Raw genomic sequence first — 26,986 nt, 5'->3', positions numbered from 1 at the left:
CGGTGGCAGGTAGCATTCGCTCTGGCCTTGGACCGCCATCCAGTCGTGATGCGCCCTCGCACACCACCCGGAACAGAGGAGGGTTGCTCAGCGATGCCGTGCCTTGCGTATGTCCCGGATGCTCTGTGACTGTGACCTGTCGAGCGTGCGGGGTTGCGGTCGAGCGACGACGAGGGCCATTTTGACTTCTGGCCATCGTCCTCGCATTGGGGATCACCGCCACATGAAAGACGGCGGATCCCGGGGTCAATGATGGACGTGCGCTAGTGTTGGGGAAGACGAAATGGCAAGGTCACTTTGTACTCCTTCAACGCCCGTGTGGGAAGCGCCGAGTCGACGGAACAATTGGAGTACCTTACATTTCATCATCAAGACTGGACAGACGGCACAGACGGGACAGACTGGACTCAACAGCACAGAGAAGCTCGATCGATGGGGGTGCATGCGGTCAGTGCAGGGCAGTGTGCACGGCAGGTAATTGTCCCGTGCTACAGTGTCGAGTCCGCTGTGGTTAGTGCCTTTCCCTTCGTACGAATGTCTGGTGCGGCAGTCTGTCCGTCCGTCCGCCTGCCTCCACCAAGGCCACCATTCGTCCATCAGCAAGTCCTCGGCCACGTATCCGACATGCACCTGCTCAATATTGATGAGCTGTTTTAATTTGTTTCAGCAAGTTTCGGAGATTCGATCATGACCCCGAGCGGCAAGAATTCCAGGACGCCGAGCGAGCCAAGCCCCAGGACACCCTGGCACCCACTTCACCATTCACTAATTAAACGTAGGCCGGTCGGTCCAAGTGCAGCTGCTCCGGGACGCCGGCTATGGTGGAGACGGGTCCGGCCGGAACGACGGGCTCTGCATCTGTCCAGGACAATCAGCCGTGATCGCAGTAATGTAATTGAGATACATTTTTAGTTGTGTTCATTTTTTGTAGTTGAGTAGATTCGGGGAACTCGAGATAGACTGACGCTGATGACAAGCATAACATCTGGAGTCTGGTGGCTCAGGTTGGACCCAGGACTACTGGCAACTTCCCTCGACATTTACCGTCGACAGCCGAGAATCTCCGGGTTGGCGTCTCTTCACCAGCCAGCGGCTGCATGGCGCTTGAACACTATGGCCATCTGAGGCTTACTGCCGCCAACTGCAAATCAAAGACAGAGGCCCAACAACCCAACAGCAGACCTTTTGCTTGATGTACGACAGAGTCCCAAAGTCATCGCCATTTCGTATGGAACTGCCTCGTCCTAGCGAGAGAGGTACTCGTCTGCAGCAGTGCTTGTGTGCCTGTATCTTGTCCCACCAGACGTGCACGCGACATGGTCAGCCGCGCTTAATTTACACAGGGAAATGTGTTGAGACGCCCACCGTCGACCACTATGACATCGCCGTTGGTGTAGGCGCCCGCGCGCGAGGCGTAGTATAGCAGCGTGCCCGCCATATCCTCCTCGCTGCCCATGCGACCAATGGGGATCATGGACGTCGGCACAGCGCCGGGTGTCCCTGAAGAACCGGCGTAGCGCTTCACGATAGGCTCCGACATTTCGCTCGGGAAGACTGTTCGCGTCAGCTATCGCGCTCACTGTTAGGTCCGGGAAAGTTACGACGTACGTCCTGGCGCTATACAGTTGGCCCTGGCGCCGTATCAGTAATCAGCGTGTAGAATGCGACATTCACGGGAGGCGCTCACCGAATGTTCCATTGTGGCAGAGCCACGGAGAGCTGTTTGACGGCAAGTGTCGCTGCCGCCTTGCTTTGGCCGTACGCCCAACCCCCCGGGGCCTTCTTGTTGTACGCGGCAATGGAGCTCGTCACGATGACCTGCGAGCTCTGCGTCACGTTGCCCTTTTGGTTGCCCAGATTCAAAAGCTTGAGAAACGCCATGGTGGTGTACCAGACAGCCGCCGCGTTAACCTTGAATGTGTTGACATAGTCGTCGAAATCGAGCGCAAAGTTCTGGTCCGCCCAGTCCTCGAGCTTGGTCTCGGGCGTGAGAGGCGACACCTGCGGACCACCGATGCCAGAGTTACACACGAGGAGGTTGAGATAGCCGGTATCATCTGTGATGGACTTGGCCGCGCGCTGGAGGTCTTCCTTGGAGGTCACGTCGCATTGTAACGGGGACACGTTGGGGCCAAGGTCCGCAGCGGCCTTCTCCAGCAGGGGCAGGCGACGGCCGACAATGTACACCTTGGAGGCGCCGTTATGTGCGAGACCTTTGGCAATCATGTACCCGATCCCTGGGATTTGTCAGTGCTGGGCTCTCCCGGTGGACGAGTAAAAGACACATGAGTCTACGTTCACTAACCTGAGCCTCCACCTGTGACGAGGGCGACAAGGCCATTGACGTTGAAAAGCGCAGATGCCGAGACGTTGCTGACATTGGAGGAGCTCATTGTGAGTGTATGAAAGAATTCAGTCGGCTAATGCTATGTCCTACAAAATATGTACATGGAAAGAAGATAGACATGTGAAGTGAAGTTGATGATGATGTTCTTGGTCGTGCCCCGCGCTCTGATGGATACACCCCACTAACACCTCACGAGGGCTGTCTTGTGCACCGTGCATAGGCCCCGGTTGTCACAGTGCGGTCTCTCAATTCGCACCCAAGAATTACAGACTCCAAATTTCTTCCAGCGCGCAGCATCACCATCAGCAACTTCCAGACCAACCAACCGTCCCTCCCAAACACCCATCATGCCCAAACGCAAGCGCGCCTCGGAGCTTACCCTCTCGGATGTCCTCGAAAAACACGATACCCTCATCGCCCGTGCCCTCAAGACCGCCAAGGGCTTCGAACGCCAACGCCTCTCCAAGCGCCTTCGGGACGCCGACGTCACGCCCGAGAAAAAGGCCCGTCTCGAACGCGAAATCGCCGTCCTCAAGACCATTGACCTCCACACCACCGCCAAGGCCCACCTGGCCTCGTCCCTCCTCAAGGTCAAGGCCATCAGCGCGCGGGGGGATCTGCCGGAGGAGCTGCGACGGGGCGTGCCCAAGGTGGAGCTCGAGGGGGAGGAGAAGACGGCGCTGCACAACGTAACGAGTGGCCTCTTCAACAGGAAGGATGTCAAGGCGAGCGTGGATGAGGCGATACGGATCGTGTGCGCTATGCTAGAGGTCCCGCCGCCGCCGAAAAAGGGCCAGAAGCAGACGGTCAAGGTAGAGAAGGAGGAGGTTGACATGCCAGATGAGGAAAGAGACGAAGAGGTGACAGACTTTGAGGGGTTCCAGAGCGATGTCGATGAGCCTGGTCCGTCGATCGATGCGAAGTCGAAGAAGAAGGACGCCGAGGGAGACGCGAGCAGCGACGAGGATGACCTCGACCTCGGTGAGGAGGAGGATGAGCTTTCAAAGTACGACCACCTGCTGGGTGGCTCATCAGACTCCGAATCAGAATTGGACGATGAAACGATCGCCCGGTTCAAGGGCACCGAGAAAGTCAACCTCGACGACATCTCGTCTGGCTCCGAATCCGACGTCGACGACGTGACGGCACCAGAAGCCTCCAGATCTCCGTCCCCTCCACCACCCAAACCCAAAAAGGCCAAGAAGGAAGCTGCGCCGGCACCAAAGCCTACCACATCCTCCGCCTTTCTGCCCTCCCTGATGGGCGGCTACGTGTCCGGCTCCGAGTCGGCGTCGGACATTGACATTGCCCCGCCCAAGAAACGGCTCGGGCAGAAGCAGCGCCAGGCCATTGCGGAGAAGAAGTACGGCGGCCAGGCGAAGCACCTCGCCAAGCAGAAGGCACAAAAGGGCGGTCGCGACGCGGGCTGGGATCTGCAACGAGGTGCCGTCGACGGTGACGGCCGTCGGCGGACGCCGTGGAAGAAGGGTCCCAAGGGGCCGCCGCGAGATAGGAGCACGGCTACCGATCGTCCAGTGAAGCCGCCACCGAAACCAAAGACGCGAGATGATACGGGAGTCTTGCATCCCAGTTGGGAGGCTGCCAAGAAGGCGAAGGAGGCGAAGAAGCAACTGGCGTTTTCTGGGTCCAAGATCACTTTCGATTAGGTATTTTAATCTACTAGTTTATTCAATATACCCCCTTGAGCCCTTCTTCTTTGCTTATTCTTCGCTTTTTCGGGAATACAGGAAGGCCCCCTTCCATCGGCAGCGTCAGACTACTGCGGCTCACTCTTTCCCCCGTATATGCGGGGGCAAAGTCGTATCGCGGCACGAGGCAGGTGATGACCTGCACGGCGATGACTTCGGCCATCTTTTTTCCCAGACAGAGACGCGCACCGCCGTTGAAGACGGGGAACTCGGCTGCGTTCCGGTTGATCAGATGCCCATGCTCATTGAGCCATCTCTCCGGTCGGAACGCGGCCGCGTCCGGACCCCAGGTGATCTTTGACCGATTCATCGCCCACGGGCACCACACTACCACTGATGTCGCGGGCAGATAGGTTCCATCTGGCAGGGTGGTCTCCTGCTGCGCCTGCTTGATCTCAAAGGGTATGGGCGGGTACAGCCGCAGCACCTCGTAGAAGACGGCCAGGGTGTACGGCGATTCCGCAGTCTCCTCCTCTAGGCTTTGGCGAAGCTTCTCGGTGACGGATGGGTGCCGCATGAGCAGGTAAAAGGTCCACGACAAGGCTTGCGCCACCGTGTCCCGCCCCGCACTCAGATAATTCAGAGCCGAGTCTGCCACGAGCGTCTCATCCTGGATCGCATCGAGCAGGGAGTTGATCAGGCTGCCCGAGAGGCCGTCCACGCCATCTTGTTCCTCCGCCACGCCCTTGTCGCGCGCCGTCATGGCGCTCCGCACCAGGCCCTCCCCGTACTGCTTGATCAACCGAATGGACCGCCGCAGCTTCTGGCCCGTGACCATCTCGGTGCACCACCAGAGCGGGTTCTGGAACCGCTCCGCCGTCTTGCCCGAGGCGTACTCAAACGCCTGCGTAAAGTCGTCGCCCGCGTGCATCTCCCGTCCGTACGCCATCCGGCCCATGATCTGGGTGGTGACCTCGTGAATCACCTCCTGGAGGTCCACCTCCTTCGCTGCATCCAGCATCTCGCAAGCCTCCTCCAGAAATCTGGGCAGTGCGACATCGGTGAGGATCCTGAGGTTGCTCTTGCTCAAGAACCCCAGCCCTGCTTTCCGCTGGACTCGCCACGCCTCGCCGTCGGTGTTGATGATGCCATTGCCAAACAGGTCCCAGCTCCTATCTTTGAAGAAGCTGCCTTTCTCAAAGAGCCCCTCGTGCTTGAAAACGTAGTCTAGACAGGCTGGCGAGGAGATGATCACGCCGGGCGGCAGGGATGGCACGGTGATTTGGAGGGTGGTGTGCCCATGTTGATGGACACACTTTGTAAACCAGGAGAACAAGATCTGGCGAGGCCTCAGGAAGAGGATGCCATTGCCGACAAAGGGTAGCGTATTAGGTGGTTTTCTGCAGGTGTCTTAGTTGTCGTCGTGTTAACCAGTGGAATTCGCAAGGGTAAATACGGTAATGCTTTGCCATTGCGCGTGATCCTAGGGCCACGAGAGGATGTCAGGGTAGTAATGAGGAACAACAGGATGACTCCAATGGCTGCGTATGCCGGAGGAACGTTGGTCAGCGCCATTGTGGGAAGTGAGCGTCCGTGTTAGATTGTCAGCAAGGTGAAAACATGACGCAGTTGATGAGGCGACTGGGCCCAACGTCATCGACTCCAGGCCTTCTTCCAGATGCAGCCATGCAACACTACTACAGCCTCGAAACAAACAAGCGACATGAAGGAGGAATCACATATACGTAAGTACTACGTATTGTCGAGTAACTGTGTGGTCGACCCTACTGGAAAAGAAAAGACCTACGTAGCAGTAGGTGTCTGAGCAGCTGGGTCGCGATGTGCCCATTGGAGATTAGGCTGAGTGCCTCAACGCTTCAACGCTTCAACACTTCAACGCTTCGCAGTTCGTCGCCAAGTCAAGCGCTGCGCTGCGCCAACAGTGCGCCTGCGTCTGGCGCTCAGCTATCCGTGCAGCTGCAGACAGCAGATGACACCGAATGATAAGGTATCAATCCAGATGATAAGGTGGACAGTCGACGGATCGTACGATAACACATCGTGTTGAACGATAAGGGCCAGCAGTTCAGGGTCCAACCTCATCTACGTGTACATATTCGCGGCGAGTCCATGACCCAGATCCACCCGCGCCACCGCTTTCGGAGCGCCTCGGATGGAGCCTGGAGGGCTGCCTCCATGTCGTCTCGGACGCTGGGCAGCAAGCAGCAAGCAGATTGAGGTTGGGATGTGAAACTGTGCGCGGCAAACCTGATTCCCAATCAAGATCGACAAAAAATGCATATGCACATGCTGGAATCATCAGTGTCCGTCACAGTCTCTTCATGGTTCCACACGCTTCCTGGAGGCAAGTTGCCGGCTAGGCCCACAAAAGGCCCCAGCCGCCATCATCACGTTCATGCTTGTTCAGTTGTTGGCCATCTGGAGACGGCCGGCCTGCTGTCGACAAATGACCGTTGGAGGCTTGGAGCCGGCCGCAAGCTGGTCGGGGGGTGGATGTATGGTGCCTGAATCAGCAAGCGTCGATGCATCAGTCATCCCCATCCGGCGGCTCGCTTCACACATTCATAAAGGCGCCCACGCCCCCCGGTCACTAGGCTACGGTAGCTGACGCATGTTGCTTGCAGCCTTGATCCAGACTTCCTCAACCGTCCTCAGTAGTCTCTCCTAAACTTCATCCTCCTTTCTTCCTCCTCGACACTCCGACTTGAACTGCTTGCTCTCGCCTCCTGACGCCTCGACGGGTCTCACCACCACATCACACTTCGCTTATCAGCCCGCCCACTTGCCTACTACCGAAACCTATTTACCGCCACCTTCTTCGACCGCTTCATCACCATGGCCGGCAAGCGTCTCAGGTGCAACGCAAAGGAGTGCCGTGAGCCTGCTCAGCGGATCGTCGGCGACTGCGGCTTCTGCAACGGGCATTTCTGTGGCAAGCACCGCCTCTTGGAAGACCACAAGTGCAGCGGCCTCGAGGACGTATGTACCCTTTCCTTTGCTCTCGCATCACGACAAGCATCATGACACTAACAACCCGCAGTGCAAGAAGCAATCCCACGAGCGAAACGCCGCTCAACTCGAGTCCGAGCGCACCCAGGTCATCCGTGGCGTGTGAAGAACAACCTTGCATCACTACCACACTATGCAAGCAGGGCTGTGCTACATGTCGCAGGTGGTCCGGCCCAGGTCGATTATTCTAGACTGTTCCACGGTCCCATTCAATTTCGGTACGACAAGCGAGTTAATCAGACGGTCTTCCATTTCGGCAGGCCATGGACATTCATCATCATCATCATTACAAGGCATTTGGAGCCGGAGCGGCGTAATCGGCGGCGTGAGCAGGACTTTGTATCATAGGTTTATCCACGGATGCCGGGCGTTTTGGGGGCGCACGGTCGGTAGCATATCTATTCCTACATTACAATTATATGACAATACTCATCGTTACACAATGCTTGTTGAGTTGCGCCGGTCCCGTGTTGGGGATTGTGCGTGGGCGGGAGAAGCGGTGACGACGGGCGGATGCATGGGTTCGAGGCGCCTCGCCACAAGTGGCAGCGACTGGGACTTTACGCATGACGTGAGTCGCGGGCCCACCCTCCAGTCGCCGTGGTGAGCGCTGAATCTCGACTGCAGTCCAAAAGAGTGATGCCTTGGCTCTGCTAGCCACGTTGGCAATGGGCTGCCAATGGCGCTTGCTGCCAGCATGCCATCCCCCCAATCTATGGATGCCGTCGTCGGATGACCGACTGGAGCTACCGACCACCGTCACCGTCACTGAGCACCGTCGGGATCTGCGACTGGCGGTGCGTGCAGCCATCTGTCTCGACAGTTCGTTAGGTACGGCTGCATTACACATGCCAGCAGACTATACCGCATGCACGACGTGGCCCCTTTGGTCGACCATGCTTGTCTCGTGAATGCGCACTGTTCTCACTTTACTCTCCATGGACAGACTCCCCCGGCGGTGTGTTGTGGAGCGACGCACTGCATGCGCATGATAGTGGAGCTCTCTCCGGACCCTTGATTGACGCGCTGCCTCCGTCGTTGTTGGTCTCGTGAGCGGACGTTGCTGAGTCGCGATAGCGACAATCCTCTCCCGCAGGATCGTCAAGTTGCATCCGGCGCCTCCCCATCCAGCTTGATCTTGACATCCTCACAAACGACCTCTTCTTTGACGGCGATTTCCTCCTTCAGTTGGGTTCCCACCTTGATGGTGTCTCCCTCCTGCTCCAATCGCTCTTCCTTAACCCTCCGGCCCTCAGCCACCTTCTTGCGCTCGGCAGCCTTGCACAGACCTCGAAGCCCGAGATCGCATTCACCGCATTTACGACCTTGCGGGAGACAGATTGTTTGGCCTAGGCCCACGAGCATGTGATTGATGTCGCGCCACTTGTTCTGAGGCAGCCACGACTCCAGGCTGGCGCGCGTCGCCTCTGGGCTGTTCGTCTTGTTCCATCCCCACAGGTTCGTGATGCGGTGGACGTGGACATCGACGCCAATGCCCTCGGTGCGATCCCACGCCGCGGAGAGACAGAGATAGCCCATTTTCGGTCCCACGCCGGGCAGGGAGACCAAGCCTTCGATCGTGTCGGGGATATCGCCAGCAAATCTGTCGCGTAGAATTTCGGCCGTCTGCTTGATGTACCTGTCGCCGTGTTAGATTGTTGTAGATGACACCAGCACTCAGGGTCTTACTTTGTCTTGTTGTTGTGAAATCCCACCGCCCATATCATCTTGTTCAGCACGTCCGGTTCCACGGCCAGTACATTCTCCAAGTTGAGTCCAAAGGGCTCTCCCTCCTTCCAGGGCGGCAACTCCGTCTTGAGTCGCGCCATCGCCACAGCATTGACCGTGTCCTTTGTCTGGCTCGACAGCATGAGCGCAATGAGTGTGTGAAACCTCTGGTCGCGCGGCGAGGCATTGGTGTCCGCCAGACGTTCGCAGCCCATTGTGTCCACGGCGGCATTGGCAGCTGCACCGCCCGGCGCGCGCATCGTACGCACTACCTCGAACATCTCCTCCCAGTCGGACGGCGAGGACACCGTCGTCTCGCCATTGGGGGCTGTGGTCTTCCTCGCAGGCTTCCTGGCGCGCTTGACTGGCGATTTGGTCTCTTGTTCCTCCTTCACGTCTTCAACATTCACCTTGACACTAGTGGAGCTTGGTGATGTCTTGACTGTGCTTGTCGCTGTCAGACGACGACGTTTACGCGCGGGCGTGGGAATCGCATCTTCAACGTCGGGTGTCGCATTGTCGTCCGTCGTGGTCGAGGGCGTTCCGTACGCGAATCGGGCTAGGGAAGAGCGCGTCGTACGTCGCGGCGGTGAAGGGGATCCTCTGCCAAAGAGCTTGCTAGCGTCTCTAGACGCTCTGGAGGTGCGCATCGTCCGGGCGTACTTTGTCAATAAAGCGCCTTAGGCAAGTGTAGGATGCCCTTTGCATATAATGAAGGGGCCTGACAAATTGACAATCAAGGCCCGAGCATGCCAAGCCTGGAGGCATACAGGGTCCCTGTATGAGCTCAAATCTTGTGGTGAACCGGTGTCGGCGTCTTCCCCATTGGCTGGTGGCCTCGGTCTCGACATTGTGGCTGCAACAGGCATACCCTATACCATTGTGTCGAACTGGATATTGCTCTGGGTAGAGTGATGAATTGAAGATCTTGTTATGGCGTAGACTGAGCCCAGGCGCACTTTTATACAATAACTTGTAGAGTCCTGTCTTATTTTTCGGTAAGGGGCTGGTGTTATGTAGAGTTCTACTACAAGATCGTTTAATCCCATTTAGCTCCATACGGTATTAAGCACGCCCCGAGTCCACCGGCGACAGAAAAACCAGTAAATCAGCAGTACTAAAAAAAAAAAAAGAATAAAATCCACATGTACGTTCGAAGCCTGGATCAGCCATGTCGAAAATACATCACGCTTACATCACTGCATTCGCAAGTGGTGGATTGCAAGGGTGGCAGGCCATCAAGGTACTTCATGTTATGCATATAGTTCGATGCATCCCTAAGCCTCAATCTGCGCAAGGAACTTTTTACTGTCCCCCAAACTCCTCAAATCAATCATCCACGGCTGTACACATTCTACAGGGTGCGCATATCCACCACGGCACGGATGCAGTCGCCGTCCTTCATCGTCTCGAACGCATTGTTCATGCCTCCGAGCGTCTTGCGATGGGTGATGAACTCGTCCACCTTGAGCGCGCCCTTTTGGTAGTCTGAGACCAGATCGCGCATCTGCGAGCGACCCTTGATGCCGCCAAAGGCGCAGCCCTTCCAGACACGGCCCGTGACGAGCTGGAACGGCCTGGTCGAGATCTCCTGGCCGGCAGCCGCGACGCCGATGATGATGCTCTGGCCCCAGCCTTTGTGACACGCCTCAAGAGCTGCGCGCATGACGTTAACGTTGCCCGTGCAGTCGAACGTGTAGTCGCAGCCACCGTCAGTCATCTCAATGAGCTTCTCTTGAATGGACTGCCCCTTGAGGTCGTTGGGGTTGACAAAGTCAGTGGCGCCAAACTTCTTGGACCACTCCTCCTTGGACGGGTTCACGTCCACCACAATGATGCGCCCGGCCTTGTTGATCAGCGCACCCTGGATGACCGATAGACCGACGCAGCCGGCACCGAAGATGGCAATGTTGGAGCCCTCCTCGACGTTGGCCGTCACGCGGGCCGCACCGTACCCGGTGGTGATGCCGCAGCCCAGCAGGCATGTGCGGTCCATGGGAGCATCCTCTTGGACGGCGACGACGGAGATGTCGGCGACGACGGTGTACTGGGAGAAGGTGGATGTGCCCATAAAGTGCAGCAGGTCCTTGCCCTTGCACTTGAAGCGCGACGTTCCATCAGGCATCACTCCCTTGCCCTGGGTGGCGCGAATCTTGCCGCAAAGATTGGTCTTGCCAGACTTGCAGAACTTGCACTCCATGCACTCAGGGGTGCTATTCCACATCTGTCAGCCAACCGACTTCTCATCCACTTGGCTACAATGGGGTTCATACTAGAGCGCAACAACATGGTCGCCAGGCTTGACGTTTGTGACTCCCTCGCCGACCGACTCGACGATACCGGCACCCTCGTGACCGAGCACGATGGGGAAAGCACCTTCGGGATCCTTGCCGGAAAGTGTGTAGGCATCTGACATGTCTCAGTATTCAAGAGCCTCGATCGATGTTTGGACGCGGACCGTACCCGTGTGGCAGACGCCAGTGTAGTGAACCTGGATTCGCACCTCGTGCGCCTTGGGGGGCGCGACCTCAATGTCCTCTATGCTGAGGTCCTTGCCAGCCTCCCAGGCAACGGCGGCCTTGCAAGTGATTGTCTGGTTCTCGGAGTCAGCTCATGATCGGGTTTCCAACCGCGTGAGGGGCAGCATCGACGGCAACGCAGCGCAGCAGTGACGTGCACGATTAAATTGCTTGCGACTGACCTTTCCAGCAGTTTCAGACATGATGCTCGCGTAAATGTGTGAGTGAGGAAGTTTAAGCAGAAGTTAGAGCATGAAGTTGGAATCAGCGGCTGATAGCTGCAGAGAGAAACAATCGTAATGACTTTGGCGTGACGACACTGTTTCCGCCAGACTGACCTGACCCCGATCCCCGAACGACTCCGAGAGGAGTTTCGGGAGCTACCCCGCTGCGGGAGGGGCAGCAAGCCTGACGTGACGATGTCCAAGACTCAGGGGCGCCATGGTCAGGTGCAATCAACAGGCAAGGGAAGGAATACCGTTGCGCCGTCCCCACAGCCGCAGGCTAGCTACAATTCGTGACTTGAACTCTTTCCGGAAAAAGTCATGAGAGCCGCGAGGGCCAATCACAGCATGCATCGTCTCCAAATCTCAGTTGTGACCGTCGGTGTCGGCGCCCGTTGTCCGTCCAAGGTAATATTGTCCGCGGATGGCCGTAAGTCATTGGTCAATTGGCTGAAGTTGTTACGATACGGTCTGGTTCTATTCACGGCGTGTGACTCAAAGAGCATTGCGGATGCCGAATTATGGGCGAAGTGATGTTGCCGGTGCCACGAGAGGAATATGCCGGCGAGGCGCAACGTTCATGTGAGAGCGGAAGTACGTACACTGTACAACGCTTCCTCGTCGCCACTGAGCTTTCACAACAGCCTCCAAGCATAGTCCACAAACAGGCACTATGCCTTGCAGATGAGCAGACTTCTTATCTCCTGCAATAGCCGTTAAAGACCATTTGATTGCAACTTGGAGCGCGCTGACGGGCGTAGCCACCCCCGTTGTTTGGATAGTCAGATGTATCGCGTTGTCAGTAAATTGAAATGCCTGGCTAGGAATCTTTGAGCAGTACAAACTTGATGTACGCAATTCACACAATGTTTACAATTCTCCGATTGTCGAGGCGAAGAAAGAAACGCGACGGGATGTTCTCATCGCAGCCGGCTGATCCTCGGGTGAGGCTAGCTGCTGCGTCGCGACTCTGGCTGGCTGCCCAGCTTCAGAATTTCCAGAGCGCGTTCAGCTCGATCTTTGTTTGAGGTGACGATCAATGCTAGCACGCCGTCACGACCACCGCATCCATCACAATCAATCAATCGCAACGTACGCATTTCAAGAACGAGATTGACCTTGGCGAACTTGCGCATCCCATTCATTCATTGCGACAGACGTAGAGGCGGCTGCAGTGCAGCCGGCGGCCAGCGACTCGTCTACACAACAGCACCACCACCACCACCGCCACCACATACTAGTCACATCCCATCATGGCGTCCCGATTCATTGTCCCCGACTCGAGCCCACCGAGCAGCCCTTCAACGCCTGCAAAGACCCCAAAGATCCGCGGTGGCTCCGTCTTTGGTCACCCATCCACAACTCCTGCTGGCCCACCACCTCCATCCTCGGCGGGCTCATTCACGCCCGCGGGCGCGCCCTCAGATTCGTACCTTGGTAGTTCCATTATGCGCGGGGTGACGAGCTCGAAGCCGGTCAATTTTGGCGACAGCGCAATGTCTCAGACTGGCCCGGCTCCAGGAAGGAAACTCTGGGGTACACAGAATAATAGATCCAACGCGCCGCTGGGTCGATCGATACGAAATCCGCAGAGGCAGCCATCCGGGCTGAGTAGGCAATTCAGCTTGGGAGACGTCGAACCACAAGACGACAACGAGGAAGCTGTGGAGGAGGATGCAGAGGGTGAGGAGGATGTCGACTACGATGATGAGCCGCGTGGCTTGTTCAGGTCAACACTTGGGCAGAGCAAGGGCGGCGCGTTCGGACATTCAGTCGATGATGAACTCGACCAGCTTATTGAGCAGGACTTGGGTTTTGATCATGAAGAAGAAGAGGAGGACGAAGGCGGCTCAGACCACGACGAGGGCACCCGTACTGCCGAATTCGACATGGAGGAGGATGCGGAAGGCAGCGAGGAAGACATTTTCATGAACTTGCGACATGACGACAGGCAATATGGACAGGCTGCCATAGGCGAAGCCGACGAGGATCTGATGATGCTCAACACGCCCGCAGCGACCAAGACGATGCGCAAAGAAGCACAGGATCTCCTCCGCCGTTCGTCCATGCGCCGTGGAAGTGGCGCAGGCCGTGCATTTGAGTATGGCTCCATAGCCAAGGACTTTTACGCGCACGCCGAGGTTGCGCCGCTCAGCGAACCCAACGAGCTGATCCTGAAGACCGAGGATCTTGTCTGTCGACTCTACAACGAGGGTATTGGTGCTGATGACGACGCTGAGAAGCTGGACAACTCGCTTGCCAACATCAGCTATCGCCTAGTCAAGCTTTGGAGCGACCATGTCAACACGCTTGAGAAGCCTCAAGAGGAGCTGGCTGGTGTGGGGCCAGGATCTGGCGCTCAGCCTTTTGAGAAAGCACAGTACGTATCACAACTGCTGCTTCGACTGCACCACACGAGGTTCATGGATGATTCGGACGAAGAGAAGATCCAACCACTTTCTGGCGTGCTACTCCACTGGCTACACGACTGCAGCTACGACCCGCATCAACAACAAGTGGACGTAGTGATGCGTCACAAGCCCAGCCCAGCGAGCCATAGCGTATACTGGCAAACAGTACAGAACAGCCTCTTGCGCGGCGATGTACAAGCTGCCCTTGGATTGTTGAGAAACGCGGGTTGGGAGCAGGTTCGCAACATCAGGAGGGAACGCGTCTACACGGGGCAAGCGCTAGAGCACGTAAAGGCTTTCACACAGAAGACCTGCGAGCTCCTGGAGCAGTGCCCCTCGGAAAGCAACGACTGGGACATTTTCAACAGCCGATGGACTCTTTTCAGGATCCAGGCCCGTGGCGCACTCGACAAGATGACTCTCTTTGCTGAGGGACAAGACCAGACTTTCGCAGACCATGAAGGCTACAACCGAGAAAGTTTATCCACAATGGCACGAAAGGCGACGAGCAAGCTGCCCTGGGACATTTACGAGAATTTACAGATCATCCACAGCATTCTACTTGGCGATGCTGAGGCAATCCTGGGGACAGCCGAGGATTGGTGCGAGGCTACGGTCGGCATGGTCTGCTGGTGGGATCAAGGAAATCAGCGCCCTAGGAGTTTGCGCCTCACACAGTCCCAGAGCTTGCAGACCACATCCAAGCTGGGCAACAGCGACGAGTACTTTCAGCGCCTGGCAGATTCGTTCCATACCGTGCTGCAGTCGGATCTGATTCCCAACGCGATGAGCCCAGTGGAGGTGGCAGTCGCATCAGTCTTTGAGAACAATGTCAACGCGGCCATTGGAATTCTGCGCACATGGTCGCTGCCCCTGGCGTGCGCTGTTGCCGAAGTAGCCGCCCTGGGCGGCTGGCTACCACCCGTCGAGTCTACGAGGCCGTTGGCCTTTGATGCGCTGGATATGGAGGACTTGGCGCTGCTCAACATCTCACAGCCAGGTCCTGAGGAGATGCTGGGAATGAAGGACGATACGCTGGAGAAGTACGCACGAGACCTGGCAGGAATCGAGCAGCTCTCGCCGCGCCAAGAAGGATGGGAGATGGCTATTCAAGTCCTTGGCCGGATGGACTTGCCTGAGAAGTCGGAGCAAATCGTCGGGGAGCTACTGAAAGACATTCTGGAGACACTGGACGAGCACTCTGGGCGCACGGTGGACAAGATGTGGGGGATCTTGAATGACCTTGGCATGATCAACTATGCCGAGGAGACGGCAGAGGTAAACAGCCCCTCGGCTGATGAGACGAGACACTGCTGACATCTCTAGACTTTTGCGGACACGTTGTCTACCCAGTCACATCGTTACGGTGAAGCTCTGTGGTACTACGCGCTGTCCCACCGAACCGACAAAGTACGGGAAGTACTTAACCTTCTCATGTCTTATTCACTGGTTCAATCGACTGCATACCCCGCGACCAAGGATCTCGACAAGGAACTCCGAAATCTACTAGAAAATCGCACCGAAACCCTGGAGCAGCGTGCCAAACAGGACTTGGAGGCCGCTCAGCTCCTCGGACGCATGCTCAGCGGGTACGCCACGCTGCGCAAATTCTACGAGTTGCGGGACCAGCAAAAGTCCGGCAGTTTGCCAGCGAACAAACTTGCCACGATCAAGCGGCAAGCTGCATCGGCCTTGGTGGCTGTCGTTTCTAGCGCGGATGACAACATTCGAGGCGGTCTGTACGATGAGTCGAGGGACGCGGTCGTCAGCGAGGACTTTCTGCTGGCGCTGCTAGGCGAGGCAACCGTGTTTGTCAACCAGCGGCCAGCAATCATCACTCTGGAGCAGATGGACATCCTGCTCAAGGCTATCGAGGATATTCAGACTGTCGGGTCGAGGATCTATGATACTTGCGACGAATTCTTCAACCTGGTGCTTTCATCAGCACAAGGTCTCAAGGGGTCCACGCCCGCTGATCTCCTCAGGTCCACGAGCTCGCTCAGCGGCGGCAGCTATGTCATGACTGGCAGCTCCGTGCTCGCAAATCATATGCACAAGTCTGTCTCCTCGTCGGGCGGCAAGATTCAAAGGGGCTGGGACTGGAGAAAGAGCTTTAGCTCGACGACCAAGGCGGAACATATGCTTCGTGGTTTGAGGTTGGGCTTGGCCAAGGATTTGGCGACACTGTGGCTCGACGATGCGGACGGCGTAACAAGGGCTTTCTAGGCTAGGTATCAGGGGCTCATGAAATCATTTGTGGATAGCATTGTAGAGTAACGATGCCGCGAAATAAAGGTCTATTCATTTTCAGGTGCTGGGGTCATCACTATCATGTCAAACATTGAGCGATCGCAATGACAGCAGTTTCAACTCAACTCTGGGATTTCAGCCAGGCCTCAATGACCAGTCAAAGCCTGACCTTTGAGTCACCTGTCCTTCACCTAAAGTATGAGGTGGCGCCTTCAATCTTTAGGTGAGCTCCCGTCTGAATGATGGACTTGTGTCACATGAGACTGCTTTGTTCATAGGCGTCCAAGTGGGCGTTTTCTGTCCTGTAAACATGTCGACTGATAAAAACTCCAATCTTCGCACACTTTTCGGACTACACTTTTCATTATCAACATTTTTCTGTTGTCGTCGTCGTCCTCTACTTTGGCGCCAGTTACCGCTGACTATCACAATATCAAATCGCCAGCATGGACTGCCTCGCCGCCCAGCTTGTGGGGGACATGCAGCCCATGGCGAACTGGCTGACGCTGAGCTACAAGCAACATGGTGGCGAGTTTGATCAGGCCTGGAGAACCTTCAATGCAGATGAACGACTGCAAATCTACAAGACCAGTTTCGAGGACTGCGAAAACGAGCTGCCTGGACCATACAAACTGCTTTGGAGACATGCACCCCTATGGCCAGATCTTGGTCCGGAAGCAATTGTGCGAGGCACTCCGGAAACCCTCATCAACGTATTCAGACATCGAACTTCGACGACGCTGGAGCAGCAGCGCCTACAACGCGCTGCCACTGGCGCCAAGAGTGATCTCGAGCTGGTCCAGGAGATCCCTGAAATGGACGGCATAGAATCTGGTATTCAAGTCTTGTCAGGGGTCATTGGCGATCCTCCCGGAGCTGCGCCTGGTCTACTCTCTGGAAATATTCGCACGGCGTGCCACGGCATGTTTGCAAATGCCAAGTCTAAATCCGGATTCGTGGCCGAAACCGTGGTCTATATGAGGCAAGCGGTCTTGTTTACATGGCTGTATCTCATATGGAGGCGAGTTCTCCCTGACCGCGAGCTCCAGCGGTCTGAGCCACCGGATCTGCCCCTTGCGCTTCGTCGAGTCATAGGAGACCCCTCGGAAGCGAAAGGGCTCAATGTCCTCGTGGATCTGAACGAGTCTTTTGAGGATTTCAGAGCATCCTTAAAAAGCGTGAAGCGGGACTCGACTCAATTGAAATGTCTCGTTGACATGGCGGCTGAACAGGCGAGCTATAACAGGCAACATTGCTATTTCATTCGATGCGACCCAAAGGCTTTGTTCACAATTGCAGGCTTCTACACGAAAAGCAAAGCCGGCGCTGTGTCCGGAAATGAAGCTTCTTCTCATGGGGTCAACCTACACAACGACTACACTGTTGGCGTCTTGGAAGCGCTGCAGCGTGCTGCCAAGGTCGACGCCGCTTGGACATACATTCTGGAACTCCTCAGCGATCTGCGCAGAGACATGCCGAGGACCTATCGGACCCAGCTGCTTCAGGAGCTGGCAAATATGTGCGACCTTGCTTTCCGAGCAGACAAGGCGCTGGTCACCCGCTTCTTCCAGACAGGCCTCGGTAGGGCCTGGTTCGAGCGCGTCTCGGACGTACCCGACAGTTTCGGAAACTACAGACACCGCATGGTTGGGGACCCCAGGGCGGAGCTGAGTCCCAACGACTCGAGACTATGGCTTCTGAATGCCTGCGAAACAGGGGCAGACGCCTACCATGTGGCATACTGGACGCGGAAATTCTTCGCACCACCTGCAGAGGGCACGCCAACAGGAAGTTCAAGGCTGAGCGACCTGCCGTCACCGCTGTGCGCGCTGGTTCAGCATCTCTACGTCAGCTCCAGGCTTGACATATTATTGCGTTCCTACATCCCCATGCCCTCGCCGTCCCGCAAGAAAGGACTTTTGTTCCTGTCGCGGTTCTATGAGTTGGAAACCGAGTTTGTGGCTCTCGAGGCCAAGGTCAGCAAAATGGCGTTTGCGAGGCCCTCATACCGACTCAACAAGCCAGAGGTCGCGAAGCAAGCTATCAATACGATTGAGGGCCTGTACACGGACAAGTACGGGTCCTCTTTGGACGATGTGTACTTTGATCTGGTCGAGGATTGCTTGTCCTCGCTGACTACAGCGCATTGGGATGCTTTGGCGGGTAGCAAGCCGGCTGCTCCCAATAAAATTGACATCCGAGTCCAGGGCGAGAGGGGAAAACTCAGCCAGAAAGCGTCACAAGAAGATGAGTATTGTCTGCAAGAGCTGCACCGCGAAAAGCACCACGAAACAGAGGTCGAATGCTCAGCCAAACACATGAACAAACCTCCCCAAAGTGAACAGCCCACATCTTTGCCCAGCAAGACAGCCGCACAGCCTGTCCCTGCTACCGAGCCGGAATCGAAGAAGGGACCGTTCATCCCATGGCCTGGTATCGATGAGCCGACTCGAGCCTTTGACACTTCACCGCGACGAGAGAAGAAGAAGACTCGACCAGTGCAGTCGACTTTGCCCGCCCCCAACAGCGCTGAGATCAAGCCCGCGAAGCGTGAACTCGATACGGCCAACGACATCAAGCCAGAGTCGACGCCCTGTGTCAAGATCAGAGTCAGCGCAACAACCGCCAAGACGTTCACAGACATCTTCTGCAAGTCTGTGCACAGACCTTCGGTGAGCTGGTCAGCATTCGAAGCCGCGATGACGGAACTGGGGTTCTCCGTCATACCGAACGGCGGCTCCATCTTGGCTTTCATCCCGCCCGAGAGCATGGGGCTTGTTCGAGCATTCATCGCCCACAGGCCACACAAGGCACATATGGAGGGACGCAAGACTCTGCGTGTCGCGAAGGATTTGCAGAGACGCTATGGGTGGACAGAAGAGACATTTAATGTGCAGCAAAGTGTCGGGTAGAGGGATGTGCTCTGACGGGGTCTGTTCAGCATTTATTTTGTGCTAGGAGTAAGCTGGGCCAATTCATGTCCAGAAGTGACGGTGCGGCAATTCAGGGGCTCCCAATCAAAACATGCGAGTCGCCAGGGGCTCTGGACAGAGTCCGGACAGGTTGCCTCCACTGTACAGTCGGCAACCACAGACTAATTTCAATAGCCAATTGTAGGTATTTCAGATACATATCATGACTCGATCAATTTTTGAGAGCATTCGCGTACTCTGAGCTCGTTATTCCGCGCCCCTTTTCCAGTGACCTCGGTCATAGTGACACAGCCGAGCATCGGAAGAGTGACCCATACATTAAGACCACCCCACCAATCCCAACCCCAGGATTACGAGGCTGATCCCGACCACCAAAAGTCAAAAAATCCCACCAAGTCCAATCTTCCCCAGAAACTCCACGAGTGTTTGCGATCGTTGAGACGGCAAGATGGCGTCAATTCACCTTACCGGCCGCGCTGGCGGTGCCATGGCGGTATGTGTACTCACTAGTCCCTTCACAGTCTGGGCTGACCCTTCTAGCAAGCCTTGCGCAACCGTGCCGGCCTCGGAGCAGCGCGTCAATCTGCTCGCGCAACCTCCAACTCGAGCCGACGACACCTGTCCTCCGCCCACTCCCTACCGCCGACATACGAGAAGCTTTTCAACAAGTATACGGAAGTCCGACGAGTCTTGGGCAAGCAGCGCTTGACGCTGGCCGAGAAGATCCTCTACAGCCACCTGCACAATGTAGAGGAGTCACTTCTGAACAATACGAACAATGGGCGCGACATTCGTGGCAAGGCTAATCTGCGCCTCAACCCCGACCGTGTCAACATGCAAGACGCCTCGGCGCAGATGGCTCTTTTACAGTTCATGTCCTGCAACCTCGAACGACCGGCTATCCCTGCCAGCATCCACTGCGACCACCTGATTGTCGGATCCAAGGGCGCTGAGGACGATCTCGAGGCTGGCATCGAGACGAACAAGGAGGTCTTTGACTTCCTCGAGTCGGCAGCGCGCAAATATGGCATGGATTTCTGGCCTCCCGGCGCCGGCATCATTCACCAGACCGTCTTGGAGAATTACGCCTTGCCTGGTCTGATGATGCTTGGTACAGATAGTCACAGCCCGAACGCTGGAGGGTTGACAACAATTACAATTGGTGTTGGCGGTGCTGATGCGGTTGAGGCCCTCGTTGGCGCCCCTTGGGAGCTGAAGGCCCCCAAGGTCCTCGGCGTTGAGCTGACTGGCAAGCTCGACCCCTGGGTCGCCCCCAAGGATGTGATCTTACGTCTCGCTGGCGAGCTGACCGTCCGTGGTGGCACTGGCTCCATCATCGAGTATTTTGGCCCTGGTGTCGACACGCTCAGCCTCACAGGCATGGCTACTGCGTGCAACATGGGCGCCGAGGTCGGTGCCACAACGTCCATCTTCCCCTACACCGAGGCGTCCGCACGCTACCTGCGCGCCACGAGCCGTGGACAGGCTGCGCAAAACGTCGAGACCCTCCAGAACTTCCCTGGCGCCGGCGCCGACAAGGACTCCCACTTCCGCTTCGAGGCCGACGAGGGTGCCGAGTACGACCGAGTCATCAAGATCGACCTCTCCCAGCTGGAGCCCCACATCAACGGTCCCTTCACCCCGGATCTGGCCACCCCTCTGTCCAAGTTCAAAGCCACCGTCAAGGAGCAGAAGTGGCCCGAATCACTGTCTGCTGGTCTCATTGGCAGCTGCACCAACAGCTCCTACGAAGACATGACCCGCGTCGAGAGTCTCTTGAAGCAAGCTGCAGACGCTGGCCTCAAGCCTGCCTCTGACTTCTACGTGACCCCTGGTAGCGAACAGATCCGCGCAACTCTCGAGCGTGACGGTACTCTGCAGACTATTGAGGGTGCTGGTGGCATCCTCCTATCCAATGCATGCGGTCCTTGCATTGGACAATGGCAGCGCCATGACGGTGTCGAGAAAGGCACATCCAACGCCATCCTCACTTCTTACAACCGCAACTTCCGCGGACGTAACGACGGCAACCCTGAGACCATGAACTTTCTCGCCTCGCCCGAGATCGTCACGGCCATGGCCTTTGCTGGTTCGACAACCTTCAACCCGATGACTGATACTCTCAAGACGTCCGACGGCAAGGACTTCAAATTCAGCGCGCCTCACGGCCTCGAGGGTCCCCAGACGCCTTTCGAGTCGGGCAACCCATCCCTAGGTGTCTTGTCGCAGCCTGCTGATCCCTCTGCCGAGATTGCCATCTCACCCACGTCCGACCGCCTCGCCTTCCTCGAACCCTTTGCTCCGTTCCCTCAGTCTGATCTCTCCGGCCTTCGCGTACTCGTCAAGATCACGGGCAAGTGCACCACCGACACAATTTCGGCAGCCGGCCCGTGGCTCAAGTACAAGGGTCACCTGCCCAACATCAGCACAAATACCCTCAACACCGCCATCAACGCCGAGACGGGTGAGGTCAATGTTGCCTACGACCTCGATGGCAGCAAGCACACCATCCCCGAACTCGGACAGCGATGGAAGGATGCCGGCAGGGAGTGGCTCGTGGTCGCAGAGCACAACTACGGTGAGGGCTCTGCCCGTGAGCACGCTGCTCTGCAGCCGCGCTACCTCGGTGCCCGCATCGTGCTCGTCAAGAGCTTCGCCCGTATCCACGAGACGAACCTCAAGAAGCAGGGCGTTGTGCCACTGACCTTTGAGAACGAGGCCGACTACGACCTCATCTCGGCTGGCGACGAGGTGTCCACCGTCGGCCTCTACGAAATGCTCCAGAACGGCGGAAAAGGCAGCGTGCAGATCAAGGTCACGAGGGGGGATGGCGAGGAGAAGCTCATCCCCACCAAGCATGCCATCACGGAGGACCAGGCTGGCTTCATCCTCGCTGGCAGTGCGTTGAACTTGTTGTCCAAGGGTATTTAGGTCATGTTGCATGGGGAATGCGCGAAGAGGCGTTTTTGGATAGGTCGTTTGGTGGCAAAAAGCATTATCTGTTACATGTAGCTAGAGTTTAGATTTCAATGAGATAATCCCCACTACCAAGAGCTCACGTCACATTACGAATTGCATACTTGCTCGTTGAAAAAGCAGAGCAAGTCAATGCCATCTGCCGCAACTGTTCATCGATACTCACAGATTCACTCGATCACCTGGGCAAAGTGAGCTTTCGGTGTATCCATTCTGTCAGAGTTAAAGTCAGCCCTGTGCCATTAAAGCAAGCCAGACAAGTGAAATGTGTCATGTGTGCCCAGTGTTCAGATCTTTTCAGTTTCTTGAGAATCGACTTCACTCGCGGAACAAACAGCGGTTACCATGCTCTCTCTCGCTCTAGATCCACCAAAGCCTACACAAAATGTGCAGGCTGTAGATCGCGGCCTTTGGTCTGGATCCGTGGAGGCAACCGTAGAAGCAAACTCCATTATGCGATCGTGCTGATATGATCGGTGATCATTCGCCCAGAACTCATGGGGGTGCATGGAGGTCTGGGCTCGCTAGATGCCGGAGAGCGAGGACAATCATGAAGAGGATTGTCTCGCATTGCGCGGATGAAGAGAGAAGAACGAGGTACCCAGAAGGTTCCGGTGCGTCAGACCTTTTACCATGCTCATCATTGGGCGCGTAGGTGGTTTTTGAGGCAGAAAATAAATGCGACTTACTGTTTGAGTGCAGGATTGCATTAAATTAATATCGTTCCCGTCCACCTGCTTTGTACGCGCTGGTCTGAGGAATCTGAGATGTCGTGTCGTCGATGAACCGTCGTAGGCGCGTCAAGATGATGCATCTCGACTCTAGGGTTCAGTTACGATCCATCCGCGATAACCAATTACGACGGCTGTGGCATGACGCTAGCAGCATGTACAAGCGCGCGTCGCCTGGTAGGTCACATGTTTGATGAAGACACAGAGTAAAAAGACCAAAAGTGTATCTGTACCTGTCAAGGTGTAAAAGTCGACGTGCGAGTTGCAGGAGATGCTGGGAATTAGACTAGGCGGGCTTATCGATAAGAGCTTCTGGGAGTTGACACATGTTGTGGCGGGGGATCTACCAGCGGCCCTCATAAACTGGGGGACGATCTCGACATTGAAGAACGCGATTCTTTTTGAACTTGGGAGACGCATTGGGATTTGTTTTGCCCTCGAAGGTACTCCAGACACTACGACTCAGGCGCGCGACTGAAGATGGACTTCCTCAAGTCTGCAGTGGCGTCGGCCATTGCCAGCGGGCCCCCTTTCCCATATAGCTTTGGCGATCGTGTCGATGTCGACGAATCTATCTGGACGCTGCACAATGGCACGAGGAAGGTTAGTTGCTATTCTTCTCAAGTGAAAGATTCTGTGTTCTGACCTTGGACTCGCGAACAGGAAAACGGTTCGAACTGCAGTATCTTTGCGTTCGATATTCCAAACAACAGGGCTCGATTACCGTTAGCCAAGAATGCGCTCAAGAAGATGAAGACCATGAGGCACCCCGGGGTGATCAAAGTTCTTGACACAGTCGAAGTGCGCCGAAATTACAGTCGAACAGCGAACGACCCGTCACTAATCGACGACAGACCGAAACATACATTTACATTGCGACCGAGCGTGTGACGCCCTTGCGATGGCACGTCAAGAGGAAAAGCTTGACTCCAGAGACTATAAAATGGGGACTGAATGGTGTTGCTGTACGGGAGAACGACGAAACAATGCTCTATGGCAGAGATGCTGACCGTTTGACAGCGGACAGTCAAGTTTATCAACAGTGATGCCGCGTCGATACACGGCAGTCTGAAAGTCGGCTCAGTATATACGTCAGAAAGTGGCGAGTGGAAGCTCGGTGGCTTTGATGTCCTGAGCAGCGTCAAAGATGACGAGTCTATTATTTATGTTAGTACCGCCGCTCGACGCTCCAAACCGATGCTGACGTTTACAGACATATGGTGGTCTGGTGCCAGATTCGGGTCGATACTGCCCACCTGAAGTGGCCCAGAATGGCTGGGAAGTTATCAAGAAAAATCCGCAGACAGCTGTCGATGCATTTGATTTCGGTGTGCTGATATACGAGGTGTTCAATGGCGATTACACCAGCCAGAGCCAAGCTGGGACTACCAAGAACGTACCGCCCACAATGCACGCGAGCTACAAGCGGCTATGCAATGCGAATCCAAAGGCCCGTCTGAGCGTCAGCGCCTTCCTTGATCAGGGCAGCCGAACCAACTCCTTTTTCGATACTCCATTGATCAAGATGACCGAGGGCATTGACAACTTGGGCGTCAAGTCACCGGAAGAGAGGGAGCAGTTTCTTGAGTGAGTCGAAGCCTTTATCGGGCCCATGATCTTGACTAATAGTTCTCAGTGACCTGGACGCACTCACGGACGACTTCCCTGAGGAATTCTTCAAGATGAAGGTGCTGCCCGAAATGCTCAAATCGGTCGAGTTTGGAGGTGGCGGTCCCAAAGCACTCGGCGTCGTCATGAAGATATCCGCCCAATTGTCGAATGACGACTTTGAATCCAAGATGATCCCTGTCATTGTGCGGCTCTTTGGTAACCCTGATCGCGCCATCCGCGTATGCTTACTAGACAACCTACCTCTGATGATCGACCGTCTGCCGCAGAAGATTGTTAACGACAAGATATTCCCGCAAATGGTCACTGGGTTCACGGACTTGGCACCAGTCGTGCGAGAGCAGACTCTGAAATCTGTGTTGGTCATCATCACCAAGCTTTCGGATCGAACAATCAACGGAGATCTTCTCAAGCAGCTCGCGAAGACTGCAAACGACGAGCAACCCGGCATTCGCACAAACACGACCATATGCTTGGGAAAAATTGCAAAGAACTTAGGCGCATCATCCAGATCAAAGGTCCTCACAGCTGCGTTCACTCGGTCGTTGAGGGACCCGTTTGTGCATGCTCGTAACGCAGCTCTTATGTCGCTTGGAGCTACGGCGGAGCACTTCTCCGACGAAGACTGCGCGTCGAGGATACTTCCCGTGGTCTGCCCCTGTCTTCTCGACAAGGAGAAGCTGGTGCGAGACTCGGCCAACCGGACTGTTGATGTCTACCTACAGAAGATAAGAAAAGCAGCCTCCGATCTACCTGATACAGCGCTGCCGCCGCCACAGGCAGCTGGCGCGGGAGCAGCGGCGCCACGGATGGCGACCCCCAAGACCGGCGAGTCATCTGGATGGACTGGCTGGGCTATCTCGTCTTTCACAAACAAATTGTCATCTGCGGCTGGTGACATGCAGACCAATGGCTCTGGTACGAGCACGCCTGCTCCTGTAGCATCACCAAACCCCGAGACCAGAAAGCCTGCCACCGCTTCAGCGTCCAACCTACACAGGCAAGCCGTTGCATCGCCACCTCCAGAGTCATCGCGAGGGGGCTCGCCGAATCCCAATGCAGTGGCCCAGGCATTTCTGCCGGAGGACGATGGCGATGATGCGGGCGCAGCGTGGGGTGATATGGGAGACATGGACGACGACGGCACAGTGTCCGCCTCGAACACCTCCACGAAGCCAATGACACAGACAGTAGCCTCGACGAAACCATTTGAAGACGGAGAACCGGACTTTGCCGCTTGGTTGGCGGAGCGGTCTGGCAAGAAACCTGGGGTGAAACCGTTGCCCAAGGGCTTGTCAAAATCATCGAGTTCCATCAAGAAGACGACAACTTCGACGAAACCAGCCACGAAACCAACAGTAACCAAGAAATTGGACTTGAAACCGAAAGAATCAGAAGAAGACGATGCATGGGGAGACGGCTGGTGAAATGCGCGATGCAACGATGTAGTTGGTGACATGGATGCATGTGCAGACACATGATGCTCTCTGGGAATAGCATGCTAATATAGAGTTCATTGAACGCGTACTCGAATCGAATCGGCTCGAATTCAGGATATGGTCAAACAAAATGACTTCTTGCAATTGCTCTGTGCGACTGGCCTTTTTGTCTCGAAGATGGCTCGAGCGTTTGGTGGCGCACATACGTTCCGCGCTTTGAACATGCATTATACACCAAGACGACTGCGGCGCATTGGCGAATGTACTTCTTTAGACTTTGTTGTTCAATCATATTGGATGGGTGGATGGGCGGAATGGTGGCTAATGCACGTCTAGTAAAGACAGCTGCCTTGACCTCAGCATCTTCTCACCTGGGCTCGAGATGAATGAAGTCTACAGACCTCAGATAGCAAAGCGACCTCACTCGACTGAGGCTTGCCTCGTTACACTACTGCGAGTTATTCATCAACATCTTCAGCACTGCCTCTTCTTGTCGTTCATTGGGATCATTGTGTCGTCTTCGACGCAACAATGGCGGCATGCAATACTCCTGAAGTCATGAAAACAGCGGACACTTGGCCTGTTGAAGGTAGTATCATGAGTCGCAAACGCGAGCATCGAGGACTGCCGGCTAGCTTCTGTTACAACATTGGTCCACCACGATCCTCACCTCCTCGGAAGGACAAGGGGGAGAAAAAGTCTGTGAAATCCATCGTTGCCTGGATCGAGGCGGGAGATGGAGCTCAGGATTCGCCTTCTTCGTCCACCAGCGATGACAGTCCCAATGGGGCATCGAGTATGGAGCGCTCGTCACAGACGACGACGACAGTGAAAGGCTCGGATGAAAGCGTCGACAGCAGCAACGCAGCCACCACTGCCAAGGCCACAAAGCCTTCGCTAGCTGTAGCGCCAGATGTTGAAGACTATTCACTGACTTTGCTTAAATATCGACACTACTACACCGTTACACCACTAGGCAGGTGTTTGGATGTGATTCCTATTTCTCCAGGGGAGAAGGAAACAATGGTAGAGTACACATGTGTAGGAGACAAACTCTCAAGTAATGCTATGAATGCGAACGACTTTCGCCGGGGGGGAAGAACCATAAGACAACCGCATG

At 55.8% G+C, this 26,986-nt stretch overlaps 10 protein-coding genes across 10 annotated transcripts; 6 read left to right on the top strand and 4 right to left on the bottom strand.

Moving 5' to 3' along the window:
• Positions 1 to 769: 769 nt before the first annotated feature.
• J7T54_005554 (uncharacterized protein) lies at positions 770 to 2,393 on the bottom strand (the record flags this gene model as incomplete). The annotated part of the gene is made up of 5 exons (XM_051503985.1): positions 770 to 858; positions 1,366 to 1,554; positions 1,609 to 1,631; positions 1,688 to 2,237; positions 2,306 to 2,393. 5 exons carry the CDS (start codon positions 2,391 to 2,393, stop codon positions 770 to 772), a joined length of 939 nt encoding a protein of 312 aa, XP_051364381.1.
• Positions 2,394 to 2,694: 301 nt separating this feature from the next.
• J7T54_005553 (BUD22 family protein-like protein) lies at positions 2,695 to 4,014 on the top strand (the record flags this gene model as incomplete). The annotated part of the gene is made up of 1 exon (XM_051503984.1): positions 2,695 to 4,014. One exon carries the CDS (start codon positions 2,695 to 2,697, stop codon positions 4,012 to 4,014), a length of 1,320 nt encoding a protein of 439 aa, XP_051364380.1.
• Positions 4,015 to 4,036: 22 nt separating this feature from the next.
• On the bottom strand, positions 4,037 to 5,571 carry J7T54_005552 (uncharacterized protein; the record flags this gene model as incomplete). The annotated part of the gene is made up of 2 exons (XM_051503983.1): positions 4,037 to 5,396; positions 5,453 to 5,571. 2 exons carry the CDS (start codon positions 5,569 to 5,571, stop codon positions 4,037 to 4,039), a joined length of 1,479 nt encoding a protein of 492 aa, XP_051364379.1.
• Positions 5,572 to 6,852: 1,281 nt separating this feature from the next.
• Positions 6,853 to 7,132, top strand: J7T54_005551 (uncharacterized protein; the record flags this gene model as incomplete). The annotated part of the gene is made up of 2 exons (XM_051503982.1): positions 6,853 to 6,996; positions 7,058 to 7,132. The coding sequence occupies 2 exons, from the start codon at positions 6,853 to 6,855 to the stop codon at positions 7,130 to 7,132; spliced, it is 219 nt and encodes a 72-aa protein (XP_051364378.1).
• A 995-nt stretch (positions 7,133 to 8,127) lies between these two features.
• J7T54_005550 (Endonuclease III-like protein) lies at positions 8,128 to 9,404 on the bottom strand (the record flags this gene model as incomplete). The annotated part of the gene is made up of 2 exons (XM_051503981.1): positions 8,128 to 8,665; positions 8,716 to 9,404. The coding sequence occupies 2 exons, from the start codon at positions 9,402 to 9,404 to the stop codon at positions 8,128 to 8,130; spliced, it is 1,227 nt and encodes a 408-aa protein (XP_051364377.1).
• Positions 9,405 to 10,108: 704 nt separating this feature from the next.
• J7T54_005549 (S-(hydroxymethyl)glutathione dehydrogenase) lies at positions 10,109 to 11,476 on the bottom strand (the record flags this gene model as incomplete). The annotated part of the gene is made up of 4 exons (XM_051503980.1): positions 10,109 to 10,967; positions 11,028 to 11,163; positions 11,218 to 11,347; positions 11,456 to 11,476. The coding sequence occupies 4 exons, from the start codon at positions 11,474 to 11,476 to the stop codon at positions 10,109 to 10,111; spliced, it is 1,146 nt and encodes a 381-aa protein (XP_051364376.1).
• Positions 11,477 to 12,750: 1,274 nt separating this feature from the next.
• On the top strand, positions 12,751 to 16,134 carry J7T54_005548 (uncharacterized protein; the record flags this gene model as incomplete). The annotated part of the gene is made up of 2 exons (XM_051503979.1): positions 12,751 to 15,186; positions 15,235 to 16,134. 2 exons carry the CDS (start codon positions 12,751 to 12,753, stop codon positions 16,132 to 16,134), a joined length of 3,336 nt encoding a protein of 1,111 aa, XP_051364375.1.
• Positions 16,135 to 16,604: 470 nt separating this feature from the next.
• On the top strand, positions 16,605 to 19,070 carry J7T54_005547 (uncharacterized protein; the record flags this gene model as incomplete). Its single annotated transcript, XM_051503978.1, has 1 exon — positions 16,605 to 19,070. One exon carries the CDS (start codon positions 16,605 to 16,607, stop codon positions 19,068 to 19,070), a length of 2,466 nt encoding a protein of 821 aa, XP_051364374.1.
• A 469-nt stretch (positions 19,071 to 19,539) lies between these two features.
• On the top strand, positions 19,540 to 22,022 carry J7T54_005546 (aconitate hydratase; the record flags this gene model as incomplete). The annotated part of the gene is made up of 2 exons (XM_051503977.1): positions 19,540 to 19,584; positions 19,632 to 22,022. The coding sequence occupies 2 exons, from the start codon at positions 19,540 to 19,542 to the stop codon at positions 22,020 to 22,022; spliced, it is 2,436 nt and encodes an 811-aa protein (XP_051364373.1).
• A 1,256-nt stretch (positions 22,023 to 23,278) lies between these two features.
• J7T54_005545 (inactive serine/threonine-protein kinase-like protein) lies at positions 23,279 to 25,854 on the top strand (the record flags this gene model as incomplete). Its single annotated transcript, XM_051503976.1, has 5 exons — positions 23,279 to 23,401; positions 23,462 to 23,599; positions 23,819 to 23,965; positions 24,012 to 24,385; positions 24,435 to 25,854. 5 exons carry the CDS (start codon positions 23,279 to 23,281, stop codon positions 25,852 to 25,854), a joined length of 2,202 nt encoding a protein of 733 aa, XP_051364372.1.
• Between the last annotated feature and the right edge of the window lie 1,132 nt (positions 25,855 to 26,986).

Source organism: Emericellopsis cladophorae, assembly GCF_022114955.1.
Source record: "Emericellopsis cladophorae strain MUM 19.33 chromosome Unknown NODE_7_length_695568_cov_118_814649, whole genome shotgun sequence".
In the NCBI taxonomy this organism is placed as follows: domain Eukaryota; kingdom Fungi; phylum Ascomycota; class Sordariomycetes; order Hypocreales; family Bionectriaceae; genus Emericellopsis; species Emericellopsis cladophorae.
The sequence above is the reverse complement of the archived record's forward strand: the minus strand, read 5'-3'. Positions and strand labels throughout refer to the sequence as shown.